We start from the raw sequence: 24,700 nt of genomic DNA on the forward strand, positions 1-24,700 counted from the left end.
CCAAATACTCTCAAGTGCTCAAAGATAGAGGTGTGAGGCAAAAAGGAAGTGGGAAGTGTGCAGAGGAGAAAATTTAGTTTCAGTATATATTTATAGATGTGTTGTTAATAAATGAGATGGAAAATTCGCAAGCCTTGAAATATTGTAGTACACATCCTTTCCAGAGTTCAGTTCCAACACATAATTGTTACTTGAATCGCAAAACATCATAAAGTTTAGATTGAAAGGAACACCTCTTGAGACTATGAAATGTAAACAAACAATATAAAGCTCTATAATGAACGCTGCAGTACTGATCCCACTTATGCTTTGCTGCCTATAACTCTCTGGTTCATATGAATAAAAATCCGACAATCTCAGGATATACTATAAGTAGAACACAAAGTCACGTGATTACCAGCATGTAGTTTGCTACACAGTATCATAAGCTTAATTACAGGAAACATGGTCTGAAATAATGAAATACAAAGAAACAACATAAAACTAAATGATCTCCATTATTAAATGATTCAAGTGCTACCTTTCTCACTATACCTTCTTCGTTGAAATGCATAGAATCCGGCATTGTGATTTTTTTTCTCTAGCATGTAGTTACTAACGAATGATCTACACCACGCAGCGTGTTATTAAAACTCCATTCGCTCTAAAGACAAGCCAGAATGGAGATGAAACAAGCAATAGTCAAAAAGTTTCAAATGGTGGAGTCCAAACCCGAGACACATCGTTGGGTCTAAATTACATTATTTGTACGAATTATGAAATACACATGAATCTGCTATATGCTGTAAAGATTTACAAAGGAATATTGTTTGAAGCTTAATGGCGCACATCTCTCTTACGGCCGTGGTTTGTATGCCCTGAAACCATGAGGTATTTTGAATGCAAGGGAGAACGTTTGATCTCAAGCTCCTCATTCAGTAGAATCAATCTAAAGAAATCCACTTCAAGCCTCAACAGAAGTGTAGTCAGATCTCCAACCATGTGTCTTCTCTATAAATGAGATGTAAACGCTGAGCCTTTAAGTTGAGAAACTGCCCCCTGCAATTCAATCACACGGATATGCTTCCACAGAAGCCAGTATTCATCATACAAACTTTGATTCTTCATTATTTCCCAAATCACCCACATCTGAAAACTCGCTTGAGTCACCTCGAACCAAATGCGAATTGCTATGCGCAGTTGAAGGTGACTCTACGCTACTAGCTACGCCAGATTGGGATGCCGAAGGATCAAATTTGCCTGACTTCATCTGTACAAAACAGAATATCAAATTTTACTACCAGGATACAACGCTACACAAGTCATAACCAAAAGGATAACTATCCCCACAACATATTCCAAATGATTCAGAAAGAACCACGTACCTTGTTCTTATCACGCCAGGCAAGCCCAAATGGACGGGAAAGTAAACCTGGTTTCTTTGGAGACATTTCCTGTTGGACTTCCCGATTATTATGTCTAGGTGAAGCATCGTTACCTACAACTCTGCAAAAGTACACAAGTTACAAATGAAAGCAAAAATGGAAAATCATTCAGAAGGGATTTTCAAAATTAGTTACAATCTAATTTAGAGTCCAAACATGAGGGAGATGATAGAACATGGTAGATTATTCTTCTTTAGACGAAGTTGCATTGTACTAAATTCTACAGTTGTTTCTAACATAACATGAGCATTTGTAGGACTAATATTCTCCATGATACTGGCATAACATCAGAACATCAAACGAAAGAAAAGCAGAACAAAGAAAAGTCGGTTTTTGTTCAACCCCTCGAATTCATACATTAACAAACATATTGCTCACAAGACATTTTCATTAATTGGTGTGTGTGTGTGTGTGTATATATATATATATATATATATATATTCTAAGGATGCTGAGCTATGGTCAAGACCATTCCTACACCGACTCAACTTATACTCAGCCTGTGTGTGGATTCTTTCAAGGCCCATATTCTGAATTCCTTAAAGCTGCCTTGAATTTGGCCCATGGTCCATTCAAGTCATCAAAACCACAACCAGTGGCATCAGCACATGAATTGATTCTGAAATTTGTTAACTTTAGAGAAGCTTTGTATATTTTTTGTAGCTCGCGCAGGTACTTTTGCACAGGCCTAAGAGCCTAGGTGTGTAGAAGTAGCCCACAAGATCTCCATAGGATACTTGCTCTAGGTTGAGCAAATTGCTTTGTAACTTAGAAAAATGCTCATAAGTATTATGTTGGTTCATTGAACTAAAGCAACTTAAGAAGAGTAAAGTGATTTAATTTAGTGATTTTGTTTTAATCTCAACCGTTGATCTCAGGTGTGGCAAATATAATCTCAGCCGTTAATCACTTTGGAATTAGGGTTAGGGACTTAGCTCAATGTAATGTTATAAAAGAGAGGCTAGAGGGAAGGACAAGACAAACCACGCAGCAGCACTAGCCTCAAGAGGAGGAGCGTAATACTCCATAGTGTTGTGACCAAGGAAGTATGGGAGACCCAAGGGAGCCTAAAGATTTAGATCTACCAAGGAGACCAAGCACCGATCTAGGGAAAATCTGTCGGATCAGATTAAAGGCATTTATATTTTTTGTATTTTCTCAGTTGGGCCATTTTCGCAAGAGAGGAGCCCAAGTAAGTTCCAAGGTTTTTTTAATGTAGAACTGTCATTGAGAAGAATATGTTTTTGTCATTGTCATTGAGATCAACATATTTGCTTCCACTAAATTTTATTGTGTTAGGAACCTAGCTAGATCAACTTTCCCGCTAGGAATTTAAGTTTTCGTGTTACATTTGCAAAAATCTAACAAGATTCACATGCAAAGTCATGAGATACAAACTCATGAAAAATGCGAGCAAGAAAGAACTATATTAATATGCAATTAAATGTACACAATATTTAACAAGTGTTTATCATCTTGTTTGAAAGCTAATAATGTTTAAAATGGACTCCATGTATTTAATTAACTACATAACATTGCAACTTCGTCATATGTTAGGTCACTATCCTTTAAATCGAGTCTTTGTGTTACTACAATGTCCTCCCTCAACACATAAATAAAATTTCCCAATTCCTATGAACCCTTGACACAAAATTTCAAACTTTTCAAAGAACGCGATAAAATAATCGAAAGACAATTGCAACCTTTTAATTAGTTTTGATAGGGGCTTTGAAAACAATTTAAAGCTTAAAACTTCAGAAATTTTAAACAAATCCTTTTTTAAAATACTTTAACAAAGCCTGGGTATTGGACATAAGTCTATCTGAAGAAGGATTTCTTCATTTTGGCTTGCAACTTATGTTGGCAAAGGAAGTCCAAACCGTGTGGACATTTTGCAAATGATTTGATCTAGACTTACGTGGAAACCAAAATATCATCCAAGTAAACCACTACAAACATACCAAGATGTGATCAGAAGACGTCACTGATGATCTTCATGAAAGTGGGAGGTGACCAAACATTAAGAACTATATTCTTGTAAGAAACACTGAGAGGGGGGTGAACTAGTATTTTATTATTTTTAACTAATTTTATCTTTAAAACATTTGATGCCATAAATCATGATACATACATCTTCACATAAGAAACACTTTTAAAAAAAATCTTGGAAAATATTTTGTAAACTTCCTTGCACAAACTACAAAGTAAACACCAACTTACAACTTTCGCAGGCACCAACTTACGAGACATTTCATTCCCCTAGTTGAGCACCAACTCGGCAAATGTACGCACCAACCTAAGGGAGACACCAATCACCCCCATCTTGTTGAGTTTCTAGAGATCATCTTATTTGATAATTACTTCATATGATTTCTTAATTTATTCTTTTATTCGTTCAATTTCATCATAAAGCAATTACACTAGAGATCTTCATCCATAGACATTACCAAGATGTGATCAGAAGACGTCATTGGTGATCTTCATGAAAGTGGGAGGTGAATTAGTGAAAGCCCAAAGACATGACCAAACACTGAGAGCTATATTCTTGTAAGAAACCCTGAGAGGGGGGCTGAATTTGTATTTTATCATTTTTAACTATTTTTATCTTTAAAAAATTTGATGCACATAAATCATGGTACATAGATCTTCACATAAGAAACACTCGTAAAAAAATTCTTTGAAAATATTTTGTAAACTTCCTTGTACAAAGTAAACACCAACTTACAAATTTCGCAGGCACCAACCTACAAGACATTTCATTCCCCTAGCTGAGCATCAACTCAACAAATGTAGGCACCAACCTACGGGATACACCAATCCCCCCAACTTGTTGAGTTTCTAGAGATCATCTTATCTGATAATTACTTCATATGATTACTTAATTTAATCTTTTATTCCTTCAATTTCATCATAAAGAAATCACACTGATGATCTTCAACCATAGACATTAGGATGATAAGGAAACATCCAAATCAAGAACACAACCATTTACCCTAGGAAAACCCACATGGGGTAAAAACCTAGCAACCTTTTCCTTAGAGAAGTCATCAAGTTCATCAGCAATACATCAGCCAAATAAAATATCAAACAGGCCAACTATATAGCTAGGTCAAACCTAGGCCAAACTGCCTCCTAGTCAAGTGAAGCATGATCCTGCAACCCATCCATCTACAACTAATGATTCGATCTTGCAATTTATATTTATTACTAAAGATAGGCCTTTCCTTTTCAGCAAAAAATACGCCTCAAATAAACTTCTTTACTGCCTCAGATTCGTCTCCTTTTTAGACTTAGAGCCACCTCTTGATTCAACCTCAAATTAGGCTCTTCGCTTGTCTCATACTAGACTCCTTTCTTGCCTTGGACCTTCGCTTACCTTAGTCTTTTTCTTTCCTCAAACAGAACTGAATTTTTTGCTTGGAGGGAGGTTGAATGGTACATATTTATAGTCTTTTGCTGCACCAAAATGGGTGCCTCTTATGTTGAAGCTGACTTGAACTCTTGAAGGGGGTGACTCGACTAGGAGAAGGCCAACTTAGCTTCTTTTGAAGCCAAAAATTCTAATTTTAAGAATTCAAATTTTCTTCTTTTGAATAGAGCATGAAGGACATGCCTTACAAAGCTTTTCTTTATTGTAAATACATCAAAATCAAAAATATAAATTATAAAGACTGACCATAGCTACAAAATTCAACACAGTTGAGCACCAACTCAATAAATTGTAAGCACCAATCTACATCTTCAAGTTGTTCCTTGAATCTATCATCAATAGCTACTAGTCCTCAGCAAATTCTTTAATGAGTTGTCATCTAACTATGCAACCCTTAGGTTTTCACCTTCAAGCTTGATCACAACCACTTGACCTATACACCTTAACTTAATGTTCTTCAACTTGGCTTCTTAACTTGACTCTTTAGACTTGATCTCCTACATGTCAATTCTTTGTATATGACCCAAAAGAGGTATGCCCATTTGATACTTCACTTTCCTCAACTCTTGTTATTCATTGTTCGACTATCACTACTTAGGCGATTGTCATCATGCTATTGTCGTGAAGGGCTCCCATAGCCGAATGTGATCCAAGAGTTTGGGCACATCAAGGATCATGCCCCTAGTATGTAGTCCTCCTGACTACAACTCGATGTCTCCCCACCTCTTCTCTAGAGATGCATGAGCACTCACGGCACAATCGTCATCATACTCAACCTCTTTCTTTGCCTTAACTAGAGTTGCCTTTGAATCGGAAGCCTCTCCTTTGTTTTTCTTCCTAGGACAAGGGGATGCATAATGTCCCAGCTCCCCACAATGGAAGCACTTAACCTTGGAGATGTCCTTCTTCTTCCTCTTCCCTTGTTGTCCCGCAGATGCTAGAGCTGCATCCTCCTCCTCCTCTTTCTTGACTCGAGCTCCCTTACCACTACTCCCTGCTTTGGTCATCCTCCTGATCTCATCCTATCGAAGAGCTGCCCACATTTCTTCCCAACCAAGAAGAGTAGCCTTGCCCAAAATACCTTGGACAAATGTCTCCCACGCCTCGAAGACTGCATTCAGGGCAGTCATGATCATAAACTCTGGATCCGATGTAGACCCCACGACAGTGTAGACCCCACGGAAATAAGTTGGTCGTGAATCTCCTGCAACTTGAGAAGGAATGGATCTATCTGCTCTCCCTTCTGCATTTGATATGACTAAAGTTGATTCTCCAATAGCATCTTCCACTACCGAAGAGCTCTGGTATAAGGTGGTCAGGGTGTCCCACATCTCCTTTGTTGTGTTCTTCTCAGCAATATGTGGTATGACATGATCTTTGACCCCGTCAAGGATCATGCATTTCGCCCTCGCCATTTCATCCTCATACTTCTCGTTCTCAGCTGGGTCAGCTGGGATAGCCACAGTTTTCAAGGCAAAGTCCTTGATGCAATGTCGATCTAGGACTGCCAGGATCCTAGCCTTCCATATGACAAAGTTGGAAGCCTGGTCCAACTTGTCCTGATCCCTTAGTCCGTTCATTGCCATTTCAGCTCCTCTTCTGGAATCCCTCTGAGTCTCGACTCCCCTCTTGGAAATCTCCCTCTAAGTCCTTATTTCCCTCCTGGAAATCCTCTGGCCAGCTGTCAAACCGCTCCTCTCCAATCCTCCTTGCAACTGCAACTCGGATCTGGATTCCTTGGCTAGAAATCCATCGAGGTAGTGATTCCCTCTACCTTGGCTCTGTCTCCATAGACACTATTCTGCTTTGACAGAAACAACGTCCCACCAACTCCTCAAATCACAATCTGCCCACATCTCCCCAAGCCCCGGCAACAGAAGAAACTGAGCCCTTCAGGCTCTACGCAATCCCGGCAAAGGCTGAATATGCTCCTCCTAGCCACAGCGTCGATCCTTCCTGGCTGAGAAAGATGACTGGGCAATGTGTATGTCTGATCTGCCCCTATCTGCCTCTACATTGGCCCTCCTCCTGGCTCAAAATGATAACGCGGGCTCTGCGTCACTTCTTCTCTTGTTGCTTCTGCTCTAGAACAGCGTTGTCTCTCAGGACAACTGCTACTGCTGCAAATTTCAGATTTATGTTGGTGCCTTCAGCCCTCTTGTGATCTGCAATACTCTGATACCATGTAGAAATTTCTAAGTCTGACACATGAGAAATCCCTATTGCATTATTTGGTTTATTATCTCCTACTTGTTCTTTCCATTAACAAGTTATTTATAAATATAAATACCGAAATAAACACAAATGCAACCTTAACACATATACAGATCAACAACTAAAATAACTTAGACAATCACACAAGGGGCACCGTTATTTTTAGACAATCGTCCCCAGAAAAACCCAATGCAGGAAAATCGATGCAACAGACATGAGGGTTTTATTATTATGCAGTTTTTCATAATACAACTAGGTTGCTAGAAATGACTCGCCCTTCAGAGAATTTCCTTGGCAGAAGCATCTCTCCTCACAGACAGATATTCTGACTGATTAGCAACCGGATGATTGATCCCACAACAACTTCGACAGTTCTTTAGTTGGACAGCGAAAGCTACTCCAAGCTTCTCTCTAGAACTGCGTCACCCTCCAGGGACTATGTCACCCTCTTCTTCTCTGCATCTTCCTCTCAAATCTTAGTCTGCCCCACGAAAGTACCTCAGCGTTGCCTCTTCAGCCCAGTGTCAGCTCTACTAGCCTTTGGGCAGCCTCTACTGCTTCTGCATAAGCCTCTTGGCCCTCTGCGTCACCTGCGTTGGCCTCCTCAGCCTCTGCGTCAGTCCTGGTTTCCTCTGTGTCAGCCTTCCAAGGCTCTACACTATCTCTCCGACACTTTCTCTGCCTCTTTGATATGTATTCTCGGCCTTCTACCGAACTGCCCCAAAAAATCGAATTCTTAATCAACTTAGTGTATCTCCAACTGAACCTCAAGCCTCCTATTATACTTTTCTTGTTGACGATTCAATGGTCGAGATTAAGTCCCTAATCAACGGCCTAAGATTAGATTTGGCTTGATCCTCGTCATTTAGATCTTTCTCACCCATTTTATATTAATACACATTCATATTTTAATTTTCCTAAGTTTATACTTAGGAACCCCATTAAAAATATTAATTATTTTAATATCTCTCCATTTGGGTGGAATTTCCCCAAACAATTGATGGGTCTTAGTGATCTCATGTGCCTTAGCCTCTCCACCAATTTTCATGGCTAGAGCACATCTGATGCTACCATAAATCAACAAAAACCTCTCCCACTTGAGAAGAAAACCCGAGCAAATTCTTCTTCTTATAGAAACTTCAATTGACGAATACCATGACCAGGACCCTTGACCTATTTACCACTCCAAGACAAAGACACCAAATTCTTCTTCATGCTCCTCTTTCCAGCCCAAGACAATACTTGATCCAATTGCTTGCCTTCTTTGTACTTTTTCTATAGTTCAGATTGTCGGTCCTTGGTTCAGCACTGCACTCCTTGTCTCTATTTCAAGAACCCTAGCACATGTGTTTGACCAACTTTGACCCTTTATCTTCCTTGCTCTAGAAGGATACTTTCCTACTTCAACTCGACTACTTATTAGCTTGACTTCTTCCTGAATTCGGTTTTCTTGAAGGTCTGCAATATTTTCAATCTTCTTCTTGCAATCTTCAGGTCTACAATATCACATGTGTGGAAGTTATTTTGGCCCAAAAACCATCCCAGAACAAGACTAAAGGACCTTGTTGCTCTTTCCCTTCTCCTTGTTGGTTATAGGGCTTCTTTTAGATGACCTTCACGCTTCTTTCTTCAGACCATTGACCGAAAATCATGCTCTGAAATGAGGCTAAGCTGCCTATTTATAGTTGTTTCCCGTGATAATAAGTTGACTGACATGTATGTGAGTCGACGTGTCCTTTGGTGAAGATCTTTTATTCAATCTTGAAGCCGACTTGAAGGAGTTTCTTGAGCTTGGTCCTGGAAGGCTATTTGACACTTTCATTGACTCATATACAAATGTAACATGTCCAAGAAGGGTCCTTCATACATGACATTGACTCTCTTTGACTTTACGACCAATCCTAAGGGCTCACAATGGGAGCCATTACTAAAAATAAATTTCCTTGCTCATGAGACCCATGAGACAAGCATTACAGTAATAATTTTATTTTTCTTCTTTACATCATTTACATAAAATCATAATTACATGTCATTATGAAGATCGATCCTAGTTACATATTCAAACACTCCCTCTTAACTAGGGAGGTATTCATAATGGTACTTAGTCATTCTTAATCTGAAGAATTCTCATAAGAAAAGTCGGATTGGTAACCCATCTGTTTAGCATCATATCGACTAGGATTGTCACATAGCAAGGCCTTGACAAACAACGCTATCTCTCCACGAGATTTGAGCCCAATGCTAGCGAGACCAATGATGTATATACACCCTCATCATTGTCTCTCTCAGAACATACCCCACCCAGGTTCTCAAGGTGTGTTCCACCAGGACTATTCTTATCTTGGATTCCCAGTGCTCAAGGAATATCGGTCCTCTATGACTACTCCTATCTTGGATGCCCTAACTCATCCTCAAAGAGCATCGGATGCCAGATGTTTACCCAATCGTCCATTTTGTCTTCCCGGGTGAAGATAAGAATGATGTGTCTATCTCTCCCTCTTAATTAGGGAGGAAATGTCTATTCCAATAAAGGAATGTACTCATTCCTACGGAAGGAATGTACCTAAGCTCCCTTTTAGCTTAGGAATTTTTGCTTCCAATTTTCTTCCAAGTAAGAAACTTGTCTCTAGGCTTCCTCTTAGTTAGGGGCCTACAGCGGCTCCTCAGGTGCAGATGACGTGACAAGCAGCAGCTTGAAGAACTCTTCACGATGTCATGAACTTCTTTTCGTTATTTAGGAGTCTTCATGTTTTTGGGACTTCTTCATAAGGCACAAACCATCCATCACTTTCATCCATGAGGCAGTGATGTCATCATCGGAAAGTGATCCATCATTTCATATATGGCCTTCCTTCATGCCATGTTGCCTTCTTCATGCCATGTCTCCTTAAGGATCTTTCGTCCCACTACTTGGGCATCGGTGGTGGAAGATATCCATAGATCTTTCCTTAACAGCCCTGCATAAGCCCATCTAGATATTATTCAAAAAGAAATGAACATTAAAATCAAAGTTACCTTTGTGATGGTCTTTCAACATGACATCTTCTATTTTGCATCAACATTCTGCATACATATCGACACATCTCCCAAAGATATATAAGTTGTCAAGGGTCTCTTTCTTTTTCCAGACTCCGTTAGAGTCTTCATATCTTTCATGGAGATATCCTAGTCAAATCTTCTTAGTCTTTGGATGTTGGTCGTCTTTTTCCATGATAACATATCCCACGATCTCTTCCTTCCTTTCTTCATATATTTCATTCCCAGGAATTTCCAATCAAAATTCCTCCAGTTGTTGTCAACCACCTCGTATTATATAAAAGGACATATTATGTTGATTCCATCTACACAATGTGTGACTCATGCCTTCTTGCATCCTTTCAGAGGAGGAGATCATTTTTATTTTGATCATGCTCTCAAGATAGAGCATTGATCCATGTTCCCTGCAACCATATGACATGACTTTTCAATATTGAATTTAAGCATACATATCCCATTTTTCCTTTAGGTCATCCAGACTTCTTATAGCAGCTTCCTTGATTGTAAAAGATTCAATCCCTTGCTCTGCATCTTTTATGTCATCATACCATCATCCCATGAATTCCACAAGTTTGGAATTCTTGATGAAACACTTGCTTCCTCTCTTGATCGGTGAACCTTCTAATGAAGATTCCATTAGAGAATCTTGAGGATCTAGAGTATCCCCATCTAGTAGATGTTTCCTTTTGACTGATGTATGATGAGCTTTGACCTGGATGACCTTTTCCCTTTCCATAAGTGCCACTTATGTTTCCAATGAGGTTCGTAAGAGTTATATCCTTCATTGTTGATTGCCATAGATTCCAACAATCTTTCATGCTTCTCTATGATGATGTCTCGAGCTCTTGCATTCCATGCTTCTATGATGTCTTAATGCACCCTATTATTTTTCTTAGTGAATCATGATAGCCATATCTTACAATAGAAGACCTAGGAACTTGAAAAAGAACATATGTGAGGAGGACCATCTCAATCATAATAGAGATCTCTTACTTCCTCTTTCTTTGACTTCTTCTTTTCAGCTTCCTCCACTTCTTTGGTGATGTGGGCTTCTTCTCTTCCTCTTTTGTTATTGTCCTTCTTGATCTTCGAACAATCTCTTTTGTAGTGCCCATATTCTTGACACCCATAGCATTGAATCTTAGCCATGTCCATTTTCTTTTTCCGAGAACCAGACCTCCCACATTTTCCCTTTCTTCTTGTCATTGTAGCATAAGCTTGTTTTTCTCACCTACTCCCACATCAAATTTGGCCTTCAGACTAGGTTCTTCAATATTGTATAGTGACAATACATCCTAGAATGGAGTAGCTGCTTTCTTCCCATAAATACTTGAAGTAAAGTTACCCCACTCCTCTCGTAGTGCATTTAGTACAACTGTAGTCATTTCTCTATCAGACATGACTTCTCCCAAATCTTGTAGTTGATCCCGAATCTCAAATATCCTCATAAAGTATGAGGCTATTCCATCTTCCCTCGACATCAACTTGTAGAGTTCTTTCCTTAATGAGATGGCTTCTCCAACAGTGCTTATGGAATACAACTCTACCAGTTTGTCATAGATTTCTTTTGAAGTTTCGAATTTTGATACATATGGGATGAGGGGATCCTTGATGGATTCTATAAAAATCATTTGAGCCCTAACTTCCCCTTTCATATACTTTGCAAGAGCTTGAGCATCTTCCTTTCTTGGTTTTGTGGTAGACCCTTTGGCATGTTCCATCACCTCATTTTCAATGAGATTCATATCTGTCCTTTTCTTCCATGCAAGATAGTTTGAAGCCCCGAGCAATTTGTTGCTTTCCTTGCAAAAAGGCAATTTGACAGATTCATATATGGACATAAATATACTTACTTGATAGGATGTTCCTTCTTCTTGTTGTTTTCTTGATGTTGATGATGATATAGAGAATAGAAAACTTATCCTTGATGATGATAGTTTTCTTCAATATGATCCTTGATCCCACAGAGAGGGAGATCCCTTAGGATCCTTTGATGGAGTCTTGTTGAAGTAGATCAATGATGTCTTCAATAGTAAGGTCTTGCTTCAATGACAGAGAAATCGCCTTAAAATCTTGATGACAATGTCTTTTGATATAGCTTTCTTTGGATGAGTAGTTTTTCAAAATACTTCAACTTCAAAATGATTGAGAGCATATCACAGCAACGATGATATATCTTGATCATGAAGTGCTTTTCTTCGAAGAATAAATTTCAAGCTTATGTTGATTCGTAGATCTCTTCAGCTTGAGTAGATGTAGGGTTTTGGCCTTCTTTTCTTGATGACAATCCCAATACTTCTTTGATCTAGAGTTATGATGCTTCCTTTGTAGATCTTGACTTCATGATGATCTTTGCTTTGATGCCTTCCTCGAGATTTGATCCTTGAGTATCCCTTAATAAGGTGCCCTGCCTTGACTTTGTTATCTTAGCTTTGATACCATGTTGAGAAATCTATGGCATCAAGATTAAGTGATTTCTCTTCTATTGATAACTGCTTGTGAATTTTTTTACTTCTTAGATTGGGATCTCCTTCTACTTAGGTTATTATAGAGTTATTCTTCATCAAACAGCTACCAATGCATAAACCATAAAGAGACAAGAGACACGGAACATAGGATATCAAGCAGGGCCAAAACCTCTCCCACTTGAGAGGAAAACCCGAACAAATTCTTCTTCTTATAAAGACTTCAAATGACGAATACCAATACCAAGACCCTTGACCTATTTGCCACTCAAGACCAAGACACCAAGATACTTCTTCACTGCTTCTCTTTCGTGCCCAAGACAATACTTGATCCAACTACTTTCCTTCTTTATACTTCCGACGATACTTCAGATTTTTAGTCCTTGGATTAGCACTACACTCCTTGTCTCTATTTCAGAAACCCTAGCACATTTGTTTGACCAACTTTGACCCTTCATCTTTCTCACTCTAGAAGGAGATTTTCTTCCTTGAACTCGGCTACCTATTGGCTTGACTTCTTCCTGAATTCGGTTGCCTTAGAGGTCTGCAATATTTTTGGTCTTCTTCCTGCAATCTTTAGGTCTGCAATCTCGCACGTGTGGAGGTTATTTTGGCCCAAAAACAGTCCCAAAACAATACTAAAAGACCTCGCTGCTCCTTCCCTTCTCCTCGTTGGTTATAGGGCTTCTTTTAGATGACCTTTGCACTTTTTACTTGCTTCACACCCTTGACCGAAAATCATGCTCTGAAATGAGGTCGAGCTGCCTATTTATAGTTGTTGCCCATAATAATAAGCTGACATGACATGTATGTGATCCAATGTGTCCTTTGGTGAAGATATTTTATTCTATCTTGAAGTCAACTTGAAGGATTTTCTTGAGCTTGGCCTTGAGGGGCTATTTGACACTTTCATTGACTCATATACAAATGTAACATGCCCAAGAAGGGTCCTTCATACATGAAATTGAAACTCTTTGACTTTATGACGAATCCTAAGGGCTCACAATGGGAGCCATTCCTAAAAATAAAATTTCTTGCTCATGAAACCCATGAGACAAGCATTACAATAACAAATTTATTTTTCTTCTTTACATCAATTACATAAAATCACAATTACATCAATTACATAAAATCACAATTACACATGTCACTATGAAGACCGATCCTTGTTACACTTTTCAACACATGGACTTACATTTTGTCATACCAAATCTTTCCAAAAGCTTGACAACATATTTTCCTTGAGAAAGGAAAATCTCACAAGATCTCTGCCATACCTCTAGGCCTAGAAAGTAGTGCATCAAGTGAAGATATTTCATTTCAAATTCAAAAGCTAACACCCTCTTACACTGGAGGATAAGATGCTCTCCACATGTCAAGAATAAGTCATCAACATATAATACCAAAAGGCATACCTTACCGTCTTGAAGTAGAGATTTGGATCTGGTAAAACCAAGTTTCGTCAAGAAACTATCAATGTGGGCATACCAAGCTCTTAGGGCTTACTTTAATCCATAGAGAGCTTTCTTTAATCTACACACATGAGTTTTCCTGTCATGCACTTCAAAGCCTTGTGGTTGTTCCACAAATACTTCTTCCTTGAGGAAGCCATGTAGAAAAGTAGTTTTCACATCCATTTGGTGAAGAATCCATCCCTAGCTAGCAGTTAGAGCCACAATAGATCGGATGATAGTATATCGAGCAACAGTTGCAAAAATATTATCATAGTCTACTCCCTCTTTCTAAGAGAAACCTCTAGTTGCAAATCTCTATTTATATTTTTCAATGCTGCCATCCACACCATGTTTAAGTTTGAACGACCATTTAGAAGTAACAACAGACTTACCTTGGGGTCTTGGAAACACTTCCCATATATCATTATGTATGATGGACTCATATTCTTCGACCATCGCATCTTTCCACACTTGATTTTTCACTGTTTCTTCAAAAGTACATGGTTCAGCCTAAATAATGTTACTCATGGCTACATGGGGGCAGCATGTTTATCAACATCTTGAAGATTGTCCCAAAGCCATAATAGCCTCTTTCTAGCAGGGGGATCATTTGGAGGAGGATCCAAGGGGTCCATGGGCTCCTTGGATTCATCAGCAAGATTCGTTTCAGCCTTAGGTTCTTCTTGTATTTCAAATACATTATCTTGTCTATCAACATTAGCAGGAGGAAGAGGAGTGTCTCTTGCCTTCCCAAGAGTTGCATCTTCATCAAATGGTACATCCCTGTTAAACTCTATATTTCAATACCAAGTACATATATTTTGTAGCCTTTAGAATTCTCACAATAACCAACAAATGTACCTTTCTTCCTTGAAGCTTACAGCTTGTTCCTCTTTTCTTTTGGCACACGGAAGTAGATAAGACAGCCAAAGATCCTCAAGTGCCCAACCTTAAGCTTTTCACAAGTGAAGATTTGCTTCCATGATAGGTTTATTCTTTCTTTCAGGCACACCATTTTTCTCTGGGTTATATGGTATAGTTGTCTCTTTTATGATTCCAGCTTCTTTGTACAAGTAAATGAAATCACTGGAAGTGAACTCTCCTCCATTGTCAAGTCTGAAGATTTTGATCTATTTTCCAGTTTGTATTTCTCCCAGAGTTTTGTAGTCGTTAAACATGTTGAATGCTCGACTTTTATTTTTCGAAAAGTAGATCCATGTCTTGCGAGGAAAATCATCTACAAAGATTATATAATACAAGTAGCCACGAAGAGAAGTTACAAGCATAGGTCCACATAAATCAGAATTTATAAGATGAAGTACATCACAGGTTTTGCTTTTTCTTGGAGAAAATTCTCCTTTGAATTGCTTTCCACTAGTGCATCCTTCACCAAGCTCCATCATGATATGTTCTAATCTCCGGCATTCTGGAAACCATCTTTCTCACATGATGTAATGCTTTATAATGCAGATGAGTGAACCTTCGGTGCCAAAGTTCACTTTGATGATTTTTGCCATGGATCAACGCATGAACTGGTCTACTATTGACTTTGTACGGAACTTTACATCTTGATCCTAGAGTGAAGGCTTCTCTCATGCTAGATCTCATTGACCAAGTGAGAACTTTACCATTTATGAAAACAATGTCATTCCCTTATCTTCTAAAGTGAATATGGATACAAGATTCTTTTTCAAACCAAGTACATACAAAACTTCTTGAAATGAAGTAGTTTTACCTTGATCTAGATGGAAAGAAACAGAACCAAATCCCTTTATAGGATATGTAGAGTTATCTCCAAGAAAGATTTCAAAATTGTTTCCCTCTCGAGTCTCAACCAGATTTGAGAGCACTTCTTTATAACCAGTAAAATGTCGCAAAGTGCCACTATCAACCAACCAGTTATCACAAGAATTTGCAGGAGAGGAACTAGAAAGAGCAAAAGCAAGTATTTGGGTTGTGTTTCAGCTGCATTGTTGTCATACCTTGGTTTCCTTGAAGAACAATAGCTTTCTTTACGAGCAAAAAGAGCTTCTCATTTTTCTATAATCAAATTTGTTGGCATGATTGTTGTAGTTGAAAATCAGTGCCTTTCTGCTTTTTGGACAGTTACGAACATAGTGACCATGCTTATGGAAATTGTAACATTGGACTTTTGACAAGTCTTTGTTCCATTTGAAAGAATTGTTGGATATGGGAGCAGGTTTTCTCAAACAGTGATGACCTTTTCTTCCTTTCTGCTTCTTGCCTTGGACAACAAAAACAGTAGGTTCTCCCTCCTTATGCTTGGGAATTCTTCCTCTAAAAATCATTCATGTCTCTTCTTAACTACACCTTCCCAAGAACTCATCAAATGGAGGAAACTTGTCATCGTTGTTGATAGTGGTAATAAAAGTTTCCCAAGATGGAAAAATACCTCCTAGTCTAATTAGCACAAGCTCCTTATCAGATACAATTTCACCAATTATAAACAATCGATCTTTCATTTTAGAGACCCTCATAAAGTATGCTTGAATGGTCTCTTCTTTGTTTAGCTTCATATCCTTGAATTGATTCTTCAAAACAAGAATTTGGCTCAAGTTGTTCACTTGATACATTCCAATCAACTTATCATACATTTCTTTCTATTTCTTCAAGTTGGAGACATAGGTGATGAGATGGTCTCCAATCATTAGAGAAATTTTGAGGTCTAAAATGGGTCTCTTAATGAATATTATAAAATAATAGTGGAAATAATAAAATAAGATTAGATTAACTCATCATGTTTTGGAGGGAAAAAAAGAAAAGACTACATTTTCAACTCGCATTTTCAACTTATTTTCCTACGAATTTACTCAAATTTCGAGCGGGTGCACTCGTTGGATGTGGAATTTAATTTTGCATCCAAAGAGTACCCATGTTGTATACTTTCGATGGACCCCACTACACGAAAAATGTGAAATACATGAAAAAACGTGATTGCAATCAATGCGAGCATACCAAGCTCTTGGAGCTTGCTTCAGCCCCTATAATGCTTTCTTCAGTGTACATACATGAATTTCCCTGTCATGCTCTTCAAAGCCTTGTGGTTCTTCCACAAATACCTCTTCCTTGAGGAAGCCATTCAAGAAAGCAGTTTTCAAATCCATTTGGTGAAGAGTCCATCCTTGGCTAGCGATTAAGGCAACAACAGATCGAATAGTAGTATATTGAGCTACAGGTGCAAAAATCTCATCGTAATCTATTCCATCTTTCTAAGAAAAACCTCTAGTTACAAATCTAGTCTTATATTTTTCAATACTACCATCTACACCATGTTTAATCTTAAACAACAATTTGGAAGTGACAATAGATTTACCTTAAGGTCTAGGAACCACTTCCCAGACATCATTCTGGATGATGGACTCGTACTCTTCAGTCATGGCATCTTTCCAAGCGTGTTCCTTTGCAGCTTCTTCAAAGGTGCATGGTTTTGCCTAAATGATATTACTCATGTCAACAACATACCCTTGAAACCGACTTGGCTTCTTACTTTCTTTGAACATTCCTCCTGGGGCAGCATCTTACTCAACATCTTGCAAGGTATCTTGCAGCCATAGCAGTCTCTTTCTGGTAGAAGGATCATGTGGTGGAGGATCTAGAGGATCCATGAAACCCATTTGATTAATAGCAAGCTCATTCTCAGGTTCCAGTTCAAACTCAGATGCAAGCTCTTTTTCATTCAGTGTTTGTCTTTCAGCGATAGCAGGAGGAGGAGAGTCTCTTGTTTTTCTAATCGCTGCATCTTCATCAAATGTTATGTCTCTACTAAACTCTATAGTTCTTTAACCAAGTGCATAAATTCTATAAGCTTTTGAATTATCACAATAACCAACAAACACACGTTTCTTACTTGAACCTTCCAATTTGTTCATTTTCTCTTTTGGCACATGGAAGTAGACAAGACAGCCAAAGATTCTCAAATGACTCCCCTTAGGCCTTTTACCAGTGAAGACTTTTTTAAGAGTCTTATTGTATAAAGCCTGATGAGGAGTTCTGTTTTGCACATACACAACAATATTTGCCACTTCTACCCACAGAAACTTTGGTAATTTACTAATTTTTGCTCATGCAGCATGGCTCTGACCACTTCCATGATGGTTTTATTCTTCATCTCAACCACACCATTTTGTTGAGGATTGTACGGCATAGTGGTTTCTTTCTTTATTCCTGCGTCTTTGCAAAGATTATTAAAATCATTGGAGGTGAACTCTCCCCCATTATCGAATTTGAAAGCTTTGATCAACTTTATGTTTGATTTTCAATCAGAGCCTTGAAATCTCTAAACATGTCAAATGTTTCCCCTTTCATTTTCAAAAAGAATATTCATGTCCTGCGAGAAAAATCATCAACAAAAATCATGAAATACAAGTAGCCACCAAGAAAAGTAACATGCATAGGTCCACATAAATCAAAATGTATGAGTTAAAGTCCCTAACTAGTTTTTGTTCTGCTTGAAGGGAATGGTCCCTTTATATGCTTTCCACTTGCACATCCTTGGCAAACACCTTCATGATCCATTCTGATATCAAGTATTCCAGAAACCATCTTTCTGACATGAGGTAAGGCTTTGTAGTGTAGCTAAGTGAATATCTTGCACCATAGCTAACACTAAAGATTGGTATCAAGGACCAGTGCATGAATGGGAATACCATTGACTTTGTAAAGCCCTTCACATCTTGATCCAAGAGTGAAGGCTTCTCCCATACTTGGGTTCAAAGGTCAGGTTAAAACTTTTCCACTAATAAAGGAACTTTCATTCCTTTATCTTCTAGAGAAAATATGGATAAAAGATTCTTTTTCAAACTAGGTACATACAAAATTTGTTCCAAAAAATTAATTTGCTATCATCTAACTGAAATGAAACTGAACCATAACCTTTAACTTGGTGAGTTGAATTATCTCCAATGATAACATTTAAATTAGTCTCCCCTCAACTAGATTAGAGAGTGCTTTTTTGCAACCAGTGAAATATTTGGAAGCACCACTATCAACAAACTAGTTATCAAATGAATCTGCAAAAGGAGAACTAGAGAGAGAAAAAACAAGAAAATATTTTGATTGAGTTTCTGTTGCATTATTTCTATACCTTGGATTTCTTGTTTTCTTAAAATGGTCTTTTCTTTGATTTTCAGAAGTGCCTTTTCTATAATCATATTTGTTTTAAATCTAGGTGTTCTTCTTTCTCTACAGTCACGAGCAAAGTGACCATGCTTTTGATGGTTAAGAAATCTAAGTTTTGACATGTCTAGATTCTTTTTCTTTGACTTGAAAGCAGATTTCTTTTTATTACCTTTCTTTCTCTTGTCATAGGTTCAAAATGCAGTAGGTTATCCTCTTTCATGATGTGAAATTCTCCCTCTGCAGATCATTTTGACCTCGTCTTGGATACATTTTTCCAAAATCTCATCAAATGTGGGAAGTATTGTTGATATTGCTAATGGTGGTGCTTAAAAGTATCCCAAAAAGGAGAAAGGCCTCCAAGCATATCAACACCATTTCTTTGTTTGGCACAACTTCACCAATTGTTGGCAGTTGATTCTTGATTTTGGTCATTCTTAGGAAGTATGTTTGAATCATCTCTCCTCTGTTCAACTTGGTGTCCTTCAGTTGATTCTTCAAAGCAATAATCTAGTTCAAGTTACTAATTAGAAACATGTCAAGTAGTTTGTCATACATTTATTTAGCTTTCTTCAAACCAGAAACATAAGTAATGAGATGATCGCTAAGAAAATGGGGGATAATTTTTCTAGCTTTGATTTCACCCTTTTTATATTTGGATTTGACAGTAGCACTTGCATTCTCTAGTGGATCAACTATTGCTTCTTCAACATACTCTAGAACTTCGCATTCTTCAAGAGTGATATCTAGCCTTGCTTTCCATGGACCAAAGTTTGATGCATCATTCAGCTTCTCCACTACCTTGAAGTAGGACGATGTTATCTTGATTAGAAAACTTTGGCAGCAAGTGGGGTCTCTTCAGGTGATCTGTCGTCTCCTTAGACTTGTATTCACCAAGGCTCTGATACCATGTTAAAAATATGAAAGTTCTGCACAGAAATTTAAAAATTCTTTGCAAAAACTTGAAAGTTCTATACAGAAAATTGAATATACTTTGCAGAAAACTAAATGAAACTACATGTACTTTACAAAACGTCGAATGTACTTTGTAGAAAATTGAATGTACTTTGCAGAAAATTGAATGCATTTTGCAGAAAAATGAATGTTTTGTGTTGTTACAATTACTTAGAATGCATATTTCTTCTTCAAAACTTTTAATATCAACAATTGTAGATAGAACATAAACTTAAGGATCACTTGAAGACAACCAAGCACAAATATGACACACTGAGTCTTTGGTTCAATGACCAGGGCAAAACCCCTCATAGGGGAAAACCCAAAAGATTCTTCTTCTATTAGATTTCTTCAAATGTTCAACAGAGTACAGAGAGAGAGAGAGAGAGAGAGAATGAGAATGAAGAAAGTCACCAATGCCTGATCAACTTGCAGCTCAAGTGTTCTTGCTCTTTGCTTGAAGATCTCCTCCTCTACTTGATCAGATCTTATATTTCACACTTGCTACATCTCTTTCCTTGCTCTTGTTTTTCACTTTCTCTCACACTTCTCTAAGACACACTCAACACTTGCTCTCCTTCTTCACAATGAACATGCTACGCTCAACTCTCACTTGCTCTTTTTTAAATAAATGAGAAAGGAAAAGAGCTACAAAATGAATTCATGCCTTGAGTCAATAACAGGAGAATTGAATTCCATGAGGGAAGAGTTACTTGAGGAGAAGTGTAACTCATTCCAAGAATAGAGAGAGAGGTACACTTGTCTTGAGGAGTTACAATTTGAATTAGGGAGAGAGAGAGTGTTACACATAGACATGAGAGAATATTTGGTGAGAGTTACAAATTGAATTGAATGAGAGAGTTACAAGTGCATTTAATGAGGAGTTACACTTTTTCCGTACATTGAATTAGTGGAGGAGGGTTACATTCTCTTAAGTTTGGAGTTACTATTTTATTCCAAGAGAGAGATTTGATTTGCCAAATAAGAGATTCACAATTTAGTTTACTTATTCCATGAGAGAATTCATTTTTATTAGTCCATTAAAGGTGAATGACTTATGATGATGATGATGATGATAATAATAATAATGATAAAATATTAATTCTTGACTTGTATAATCATGATTGATTTGATTTTGAAGTGGATTCTATATGTCGAGATCATTCTTTAGACATGACTTTCTCTTTTTGGAAAGTCACTTCCAAATTGAGATGTGACTTACTATTTCTGGAAAACCATATTAGAATTGTTAGAAATGGAATTTTATTATAGATGGTTCAAACAGAACTGAAAGATATGATTTATTTTACGAGAAATTCATCCCTAAGCTACCAAATTTTAACATCTCAGAGAGGCGGTGGTGTCATATTGAATGCATCCCAGCATTGTGCTTTGATCCAATGGAGAGATAGACCTTACTTGTCAATGCCTTGGTATTTTGACAATGTTGTTTATGATGATGTTATCTGTTGTTTTTCCACAGTACGGGAATCTGGGTTAGGGTCTTGGAATCCCTAACACTACCAATGCAAATACCACAACAAACTACTTTGCACAACAGAACAAAATACAATAGTAAATCAACACGTGCACAAAATATAGAAAACTTTTTACAATATCAACAACCCAACTTTGTTATGTTAACAAACTGTAATACCATTGTTTAAGGCTCTTGTACCAAGGATAATAGCCCTTATACATCCATTGATACAAGAATACAAGAACAAGGTACACCGATCGCCTAACTTATATACAGTTCCTCAAAGTTGCCTTAATCATACCTTAAACACAATTGTTGGTCCTTTTGCTCCCAATCTACAGCTCTGCCTCGAACAATGTTCCTGCTCCTTTAGGTCATTGAACACGGATTATAAATTTTCCCTCTAGCTAATCATTCGTCCATCAATGCATCTACATTTAGGATCTTTTGTTGAGTTGTTCACAACTTCATTTGTGAACAACTCTCAACTGCCCATTGCTGCTCCTCAACTTCTTTAGTACTTCTTCCCTTTAATGCCTTCTTACGTTGCTCCAATGAAGACAAACTTTGGGCTAGAGGACTACCACCTATCACTGCAAGATGTCCTTCTCCAAAAATGAACTTGGGTTGACTCACTTACATGGCATTTGTCCTTCAAGGTGTCAACCTAAGTTGCAGGAAACGTGGGGGCAGGGGTCGTTTCAGGCAGGAAATGGAAACGAAACTGAGAAACGCGTACGGTACGGCCTGGAAACGCGTTTCCGGCCGTACTGCCACATTTCCCGAAACGGAAACATGGCAGTACAGCCGGAAACGCGTTTCCACGCTGTACAAGCCACGTTTCCCAGTTGTAATGTGTTGTTTTTTTAATTTTTTTTTTAATTTGTTTTTAAATTTTTTTTAGGTTTCCGGTAAATTCTAGAAGCCTATCTCTCTCTTGCTGCCCTGAATATTGAGGCCGAATCTGGAAGTGGAATTGGTGCATCATCTTCTTCAGCACTACCATCCACTGTTGAGCATTGTGCTGCTTCTATTTTTGATGAGGATTAGACTTTTGTGACTTGTCTCTATAGTTCTTGCAGCTTTATAGTCTTTATTGTACTTGCAGCCTCATATACTAATATAAATAAAGGTTGATTTTGGATTTTCCTATATTTTTATTTTCATTATGTGATCATTCATGACTCATGAGTAAATGTGATGTAAATTTAATCTTAATGTTTAAATGTAATAAATTATAATCATATAATGTAAATGTATCATTAATGCTTTATGATTGCACATATATATAATAATAATTTTTAAATATTTTTAATATATATATATATATATATATATATTTATTGTTATTATTATTATATATATTCACGTTTCCCCATTTCCAAAATTTGGGGATGTCGCGTTTCGTATCGCTTCCCGTTTCGGAAACTCGTTTCCGTTTCCCCGTTTCGTGCAACTTAGGTGTCAACACTAGAGCCTCCAACCTTCACCCTCCTTATAGTTGTCAATGTCCTTGGAAACTGATCTAGGGCTACTTTGAGCACCTACTTGTTTCCCTCCAATAACCTTAAGATGCCCAATACAAATCTGTCCAACTTGGACAACTATCCACTAGCAACAACTTACCCACATCAACACACACCATGGAACTTGTGCATATTGTTGTAACTTCACAATTTGGTTAGAGCATCAAATCAGACATGTTTGTCCCTTCCTTTTTGCTCCAACAATCCTCCAAAAATTGAGGCCTTCCTCAAACTTGAGTCTGCTCCTCCTCATTGCCTTCTAGGAGTGATAGCATCCCTTGTTTAGGCCTTACACCCCCCCTCCAAGTTAAGGTACAAGGCTCGGTTGTTCTCCAAACAGTCCCACAGAGCTCAGCCTCTAAAATGGAGAACGATACCACCAAAACATGCACCAAATAGCCCAGAAATGTCCTCCTACTCGACCTACACTATTGATCTTTTTGACTTTCAAATGATCTCAAGAAGTCACAAATGAGCTCCTTCTTCCCTTCGATAAAGTCCTCCTAATCTGCGGCCAAGTTCAAATGTGTTTCTCTTATGTTTTGTTTCACTTGGATGTTATCTATTAACCTCAATGACTCCTCTTATTTATATGTTTCACCTTGGGCTCCAACGAACTCTTGAGGGCACACTTCTAAGTCAACCAACTTGTCTTTTGTGCCACAAACCCTCTTGAAAACACATAAAAAATAGTATCTCCATTTCTACAAGGCATCTCTTGGTGCTTCAAGTGGCCCCTTGCTCTTCTAAGGGTGTCCTACAATCTCCAAGTGCCAAGTGTCCAAATATCCTAGTGGTTCCACACCCAAAAGTTTGGGTGCAAAGCCCACATGCTTGGGTTATTAGCCCACAAAGCCATTCGTGGTGCCACTTCTTCCAAAACCCCAAACCCTAGGAATTGGAGTACCTCTCAAGCTACAAATATCAACATTATCATCAATGATGCTTATCACTTTGGATCCTTTCTTATATGAATATTTCAACTTGGGACTATCTTATTGAGTGACTGTGAGTACCCCCCTAGTTAAGACGGGGTGTTGAAGTTTTACCTAGAGTCAGTCCTCATAATGTAAATTTATCATTGTTGTATTTATTATATTTATATTTATTATATTTTTGTCAAAACATGTTCTTCATGCTTAAAGAGTCAAGGTTTCAAAAAGAATTTATCATGAGTCAAAAAAAATGTACTTAAGTCATGTCCCATTTGGACATTTGTGAGAAAAATGAATTCGAATTTTATGTTGAGTCATTAGTCCACAAGATGACCAAGTTGGCCCTCGTTGGACAAGTCAACCTAGCCCTCCAGAATGACACACATTCAACCCTCCTAGACAGTTATATATAAGAGACAATTCGATGTACTTAGAGGATATTCATTATCACAAGTAGCACATTTGAACCTAGCAAAGAAGCAGAGGAAGACGAATCAAAGGAGAGAGAAAAACAAAGATAAAGGCAAGAAGAATATTCCTATTTGACCAAAGTAAGACTTTCCTGCAGCTCGAACGTGTGAATTGAAATTTCTGTCATAAAGGCCAAATTTTCTAAAGTCATTGCATGCAAAATTTTGGCCCCTCA

The 24,700-nt window shown here is 37.9% G+C and overlaps 1 protein-coding gene across 1 annotated transcript in view; it reads right to left on the bottom strand.

Annotated features, from left to right (window-relative positions):
- Positions 1 to 471: 471 nt before the first annotated feature.
- LOC149216247 (uncharacterized) overlaps positions 472 to 24,700 on the bottom strand; it is a 190,842-nt gene continuing 166,613 nt past the window's right edge. The window contains exons 17-18 of the mRNA XM_089392753.1: positions 1,365 to 1,485; positions 472 to 1,249 (exon numbers count right to left, since the gene is read on the bottom strand). Coding sequence (XP_089248879.1) covers positions 1,085 to 1,249; positions 1,365 to 1,485 — 286 coding nt within the window. The 3' untranslated portion in view covers positions 472 to 1,084. The remainder of the gene's footprint in view (positions 1,250 to 1,364; positions 1,486 to 24,700) is intronic.

Source organism: Pinus tabuliformis, chromosome 1_1 (assembly GCF_031772625.1).
Source record: "Pinus tabuliformis cultivar Carrire ecotype Pingquan chromosome 1_1, CPIR1, whole genome shotgun sequence".
NCBI lineage: Eukaryota > Viridiplantae > Streptophyta > Pinopsida > Pinales > Pinaceae > Pinus > Pinus tabuliformis.